This window comes from Alosa pseudoharengus, unplaced genomic scaffold (genome assembly GCF_046254945.1).
Source record: "Alosa pseudoharengus isolate Yale_2024_CS ecotype anadromous, Long Island Sound unplaced genomic scaffold, YU_APseudo_1.1 YU_APseudo_1.1_scf_21, whole genome shotgun sequence".
Lineage (NCBI taxonomy): Eukaryota > Metazoa > Chordata > Actinopteri > Clupeiformes > Clupeidae > Alosa > Alosa pseudoharengus.
This window is the reverse complement of record NW_027468674.1, coordinates 1,388,161-1,394,910: the sequence shown is the minus strand read 5'-3', so window position 1 is coordinate 1,394,910 and position 6,750 is coordinate 1,388,161. Positions and strand designations below refer to the sequence as shown.

Sequence of the window (6,750 nt, the reverse complement as noted above, 5' to 3'; positions counted from 1 at the left end):
CACACACACACACGCACGCACACACACGCACGCACGCACGCACGCACGCACGCACACACACACACACACACACAGAAACACGCACGCACACACACACACACACACACACACACACACACACATAAACGAATGTGTGTGTGTGTGTGTTGCGGACGGTGTTGAGGTCAGTAGGCCATGTGGAACGTGAGTTGAGAACAGGGGCAGGTGTACCTCAAACATTAACCTGAATCATCTCATCTAATCTCACACACCCGCCTGCTAACATAATCTGCATCAGATTACAACAAGGTCGTTGATAAAGTGAAGACTAAAGGCCGGAAAACCTCATTACAGTAGGAAACCAGGACAGACACCAGTTTGCATTATTCAAAACATCAAACAATGTGCTCACATGTGATTATGTGATTCAAAACATCAAACAATGTGTTCACATGTGATTATGTGATTCAAAACATCAAACAATGTGCTCACATGTGATTATGTGATTCAAAACATCAAACAATGTGCTCACATGTGATTATGTGATTCAAAACATCAAACAATGTGCTCACAAATTACTGAAAACATCCAACAATGTGTCCACAAATTATTCAAAACATCAAACAATGTGTTCACAAATTATTCAAAAAACATCAAACAAGCTGTTCAAAAAGGTCCTTTCTGACCCTGATCTGGAAATAAAACTACAACAGGACCTGCTAAAGCTCATAACAGATACCAGAGAGGACACACGGATGGAAAACATTTCAAAACTGAACTTATCAACCTCTGAAACTTTCTGCCTGATCCCGAATTTACAGTTGGCCTAATATAAAACTACAGAACTATAGAACTGACAACACCGTGCATTTCTTCAGACAACCGTCCACTCCCGGATGAAGGATGCCGAATAAAATCCAGGAGTTACTTAAAACAGTTATGCTGACCCCTAAATTATAGGACAAACACGGGTATTTTTCATGACATAAACAAAAGCTGTGTTTGTGCTGGGAGGAGACGTTGGTCAAACATTTACCAAAAGCTGATGCAACTCCGAGCGGCCAGCGGTGACACACAGGCACGCAAGGAGGAGCGAGCGCACGAGCGTATAAAATCCCGAACCTCATTCGCTGTAAACATCAGCACACTGCGAGGACAAAGAACTCTACCCTGCGCTTTCTCCAGCGATAGAAAGTCATTTCTGGTCTTTGCAGTAGCAGCCTGAGCTCGACTTGTTTGTCTTGTTTGAAGTTTTGTTAGCTAAGTTTTTAATATTCAGCATGAGTTTCGTGGAAGTGAAGAATCTCGAGCCCACAACTTTTGAGGAGCGTTACTATGATGAATATGAATACTACAATCTGAGTGACCGTTATACAGGTAAGAAATCTACGTATGTGTGTTTGACTGTCTGTGGCGCAGTTTGTGCCCTTGTTGTGCTGGCTCTGTTGGTGTAATCTGAATCCTGCCGCAGTGACACTGTTTGCTGTTGAGGGAGTGACGTGTGTTTTGCCGTTACGTCCGCAGGGGGCGCCAGTCGCAAAGGCCGATCCAAGAAGGAGGCGAGTGAGAACACCAACCGTCAGAACCCTGCGGGCCACGAGCGCAAGATCACCGAGAAGCTGCAAAACGCGGAGAAAAACGCCAAGCAGTGAAGTGCGAGGTTTGTAGGCTACGTCTCAGATGATCCCATGTATTGTGTGAAACATGGATGCATAGATTGCTCTGCATTGTAGGAAATGCAGTTTTTTTGGTCATAGCCTACTTTAATTATGAAATAATGTTTTGAATCTAGAAACATTTGTTTTGTTGTGACTGTTTTACAGCTGGGTCAATGAGCCCTTGCTGAGAGTTAAAAGTAAAGTAAAAACTAGTCCGTGATTGCTCGGATTAAAACGTCCTGTGGGCTGTGAGTAACTAATGGTGTTTCCCTGGCAGAAGCAACTGGACGGCTAACTCTGGTATCTGACCACTGACGGCCTTGGCATCTGAGAGGGACAATCTCCATGGCGACCAGGGCGGCGCTGTGTGTGTGACCTGGTGCCCTTGCCCACGCTGAGCAGCGTTTGTGGCACGGCTACCCTGTGAGCGAGGGGCATCTCTCAGACAGGTGACCCCTGGCGTCAGGCAGGGGCGCTTGTGGTGGGCGGCGGCTTCATTCATGTGTTTGCTTTAAGAATGTTCTGGAATCTGAGGGGGTGAAATGGCTGATGGGAAATGTAAAGAAAGTTTTTCACACACATTAGTGTCTAAATAAAGATGTTTTTACACACATTAGTGTCGAAAGATGTTTTTACACACATTATTGTCTAAATAAAGAGGTTTTTCACACGAGTCTGCGAGCCACTGACTGATTGTGTCGCAGCTAGAAAATAAATAACAGTCTACAGATGGCCCACCAAGCCAGGGCTAGAAGGTTGACCGGTTGCCTAGGAAACAGGTGGATCTATCCAAGACCAACTGGCCAGTCCAGTTGATAACATAAACTGAGTTGATATGACACACACACACACGTTTGGTTAAAACATGAGTTAATTTATATGACACACACTTGATTAATACACTATGATAATACATTAGGCTATGACTCATAGATGACCCATAGAGTATGTACAGCATGACCGATGAACCAGGATTGTTGATGACACATGCTATATCACACATGCTATATGACATATGCTACATGCTATATGACACTCTATATGACACATGCTATATGACACACTCTATATCAGTGTTTTTCAACCTTTTTTGTGCCACGGCACACTTTTGACACTTAAAATGTCCCACGGCACACTAACATCCTGTGTGAAGAAAAAATAAACATACCATAGCCTAAAATTTCAAATAATACACAGATATGGCCTTATTATGGCTTCTATGCAATACCTGCTCAATAAAACAAGCGCCCCCTGTTTCATTTGTAGGTGACTATATCTAATTGAATTGTTGTTATGAACTAGATATGTGATGATTCTGTAAATACTGGACATGGGGCCCTCGTTGTACAATGCCTGCACACCACAACAGTGCAATCATACACTCAATGAGAGCATGTGGTTATAAATTCTTTGATGCAAAAGTTGCTTTTCTGGACCAGTGGGTGACATTTGGGTAATTTTCTGCGGCACACCTGATGATCTCTCACGGCACAGTGTTTGAAAAACACTGCTCTATATGACACATGCTATGACACACTCTATATGCTACATGCTATATGACACACTCTATATGCTACATGCTATATGACACACTCTATATGTACATGCTATATGCTACATGCTATATGACACACTCTATATGCTACATGCTATATGCTACATGCTATATGACACACTCTATATGTACATGCTATATGACACACTCTATATGCTACATGCTATATACTACATGCTATATGACACACTCTATATGCTACATGCTATATGACACACTCTATATGCTACATGCTATATGACACACTATATGTACATGCTATATGCTACATGCTATATGACACACTCTATATGCTACATGTTATATGCTACATGCTATATGACACACTCTATATGACACATGCTATATGCTATATGACACATTCTATATGCTACATGCTATATGACACACTCTATATGTACATGCTATATGCTACATGCTATATGACACACTCTATATGCTACATGCTATATGACACACTCTATATGCTACATGCTATATGACACACTCTATATGTACATGCTATATGATACATGCTATATGACACACTGTATATGCTACATGCTATATGCTACATGCTATATGACACACTCTATATGCTACATGCTATATGACACACTCTATATGTACATGCTATATGCTACATGCTATATGACACACTCTATATGCTACATGCTATATACTACATGCTATATGACACATTCTATATGCTACATGCTATATGACACACTCTATATGTACATGCTATATGCTACATGCTATATGACTTACTCTATATGCTACATGCTATATGACACACTCTATATGCTACATGCTATATGACACACGCTATATGACACACTCTATATGCTACATGCTATATGACACACTATATGTACATGCTATATGCTACATGCTATATGACACACTCTATATGACACATGCTATATGACACACGCTATATGACACACTCTATATGACACACGCTATATGACACATAAGCATGAAGAAAATAGGGGGCACAAACAGCACAGGCAACGTGAACAGGCAGACAGACGGGCAGATCTGCCATGGAAGCTGAAAGGGAGGAGCATTTCCTGTAGAGAGGGTGGTACCGTCTGAAGTTTCAGATGTTTGTGTCAGAAACAGACTGGTGAGAGAGGCGTGTTGGTCAAAGCACCGACACACACACACACACACACACACACACACACACTAATGCTCAAACAAACACACACACAAAGCTTAAACACAAACCCTCTTGTGAATGTGCAGTTCCTACAGCTGCCTGTAGGTGGCAGTGATGCTGCGGATGTGGAGATGCTGAAGGGGAGCACCCGGATGGAGAGAGAAATGGAGATGGAGAGAGAGAGAGAGGGAACAGAGAGAAGAAACACAGAGAGAGAAGGAGATGGAGAGAGAGAGGGATATGGAGAAGGAGAGAGAGAGAGAGAGAAGGAGATGGAGGGAGAGAGGGAACAGAGAGACAGAAGAGACAGGGAGAGAGAGAGAAGGATATGGAGAGAGAGAGGGAGAGAGAGAAGGAGATGGAGAGAGAGGGATATGGAGAGGGAGAGAGAAGAGATGGAGAGAGAGGAGATGGAGAGAGAGAGAGGGATATGGAGAGGGAGAGAGAGGAGATGGAGAGAGAGAGGGAGAGAGAGAAGGAGATGGAGAGAGAGGGATATGGAGAGGGAGAGAGAAGAGATGGAGAGAGAGGAGATGGAGAGAGAGAGAGGGATATGGAGAGGGAGAGAGAGGAGATGGAGAGAGAGAGGGAGAGAGAGAAGGAGATGGAGAGAGAGGGATATGGAGAGGGAGAGAGAAGAGATGGAGAGAGAGGAGATGGAGAGAGAGAGAGGGATATGGAGAGGGAGAGAGAGAAGGAGATGGAGAGAGAGGGAACTAGGGTGACCACCGCCATGACACTGAAAATGAGAACACTTACAAAAGTTCGGACACATGGGGAATCGGAGTAACATATGGGGAATAACATAGTGTTTTGTGTTTGTGTGTGTTATTTTCCACATTTTTCCACGTCAACAAACCCACCTTTTTAACCCAATAATTTTTTAGTCACTCAATAACTTAGTGAGCTCTGCAGCTGTGGTTGTTGCTGGAGCAAAAACGATGCCACAGAGGATTTCCCGGCAGATCTGGCTTTCTCTTTGTGCCTGCCTGTGAGAGCGTGCCTCTCTATGGCTGACATCAATATCTGTTCACAGTTTACAAAATGCACGGTATGCATCTGTCCTGCTTTTGGTAGCAAAGGGGTGTTCAGAATACCACGCAGAGTTGAAAGACGTCTTTGGTTTCGCCATATGCAACTTAAAGGAACACGCCACCCAAAATCAGTAGTAATATATGTTCTTACCTTAACTTTCACGAGTTGAGTCGTACCTCTCCCGCGTCGGTATGTGCACTCAAACGCTCTGGCGCGCGCAGGGGCGCCTTAATACCACCCGAGGCCCCTGGGCTATATGTTTTTTAAGCCCCCCCCCCAACCGCACATATTAATTATGATTAAATGATACCCGGCCCGCGATCTGACCCGACACATAGCGTGCGCTTTTGGTTAATAATATGCAGTGTAGCCTATTATTCAGCCTATGTAAAACCTTTACATAAACAGGAACAGAATGCCCTCGAATCACGTCAGCCTACTCATGACATCGCTTATCAAAAAGGCTAGCCTACTGCACGAAAACAAGCGTTGAACTTTTACAACACATGTTGTAGGCTAAGTTAAGATGGGTAGGCTACACATATGGACGTTTAAAAGCTTTTCAAAAGTGCATGCGTTTGTCGTGTCGGGGGGTTCCCCAGGAGTTTTTTTTTTTAAATGCTGTCTACTTAACACACCAGTTTAACGCAGTTTGGGAGGGACAGAAATACTTTTAGCCTATAACAAGCTGGCTCATGTGACGTGAACATGGCTACCTTATGCATTATCACTACACTACATGGAGACATATCTCACGTTAACAAGGGAGACAACATAACATAGACTATTATATGTGCGAATGGGTTAGCACAAACTTAGCTGTTGGTGAACGGAGATGCAGATCGATCACTAATTCATGTCTTTGCGCCACAGCCCATGTTCTGCGTTCACACCAATGACACAAGTGAAATACATGTTTTTAAAGCCGTTTCATTTCCAGGCTATTTGCTACGATATTTACCTGCTATGCCTTCTGTTTTCATGGACAGTTACAGGAATCCACGTAATTCGTTTATCGTTGCTTCAATCCTACCCACGTTATCTCCAGAGTTTGTATGATAAGTTTGTCAGTCAGTTTCAGCCTCTCCTCTATATCCTCTACACCCGTTGGAATTTATTACGTTTTGTTACATTTTGTTACACTTTAGAATTGGAGAAGACAAATGGGGCCTCTGCGTGGATGTAAGAGCAGTACGATGTGCTCAATTATTTAGGCTAGCTCCAGAGTATAACGACGCCGCGAATACGGACACGCCGTTTATTATTATTGATTATCATTATTATTATTATTATTATTGATTATCATTATTATTATTATTATTGTTGATTATCATTATTATTATTAGGAGGCCCCTCATTGGTCGAGGCCCCTGGGC

At 43.0% G+C, this 6,750-nt stretch overlaps 1 protein-coding gene across 2 annotated transcripts; it reads left to right on the top strand.

The window, feature by feature from the left end:
* The first annotated feature begins 1,142 nt into the window (after window positions 1–1,142).
* On the top strand, window positions 1,143–2,248 carry nupr1b (nuclear protein 1b). 2 transcript variants are annotated; one of them, XM_076298851.1, is made up of 3 exons: window positions 1,143–1,356; window positions 1,504–1,639; window positions 1,918–2,248. In XM_076298851.1, the coding sequence occupies exons 1-2, from the start codon at window positions 1,260–1,262 to the stop codon at window positions 1,629–1,631; spliced, it is 225 nt and encodes a 74-aa protein (XP_076154966.1). In that variant the 5' UTR covers window positions 1,143–1,259; the 3' UTR covers window positions 1,632–1,639; window positions 1,918–2,248. The 2 variants fall into 2 exon arrangements, with proteins under 2 accessions (XP_076154966.1, XP_076154965.1); XM_076298850.1 differs by having other exon boundaries at window positions 1,915–2,248.
* The last annotated feature ends 4,502 nt before the right edge of the window (window positions 2,249–6,750 follow it).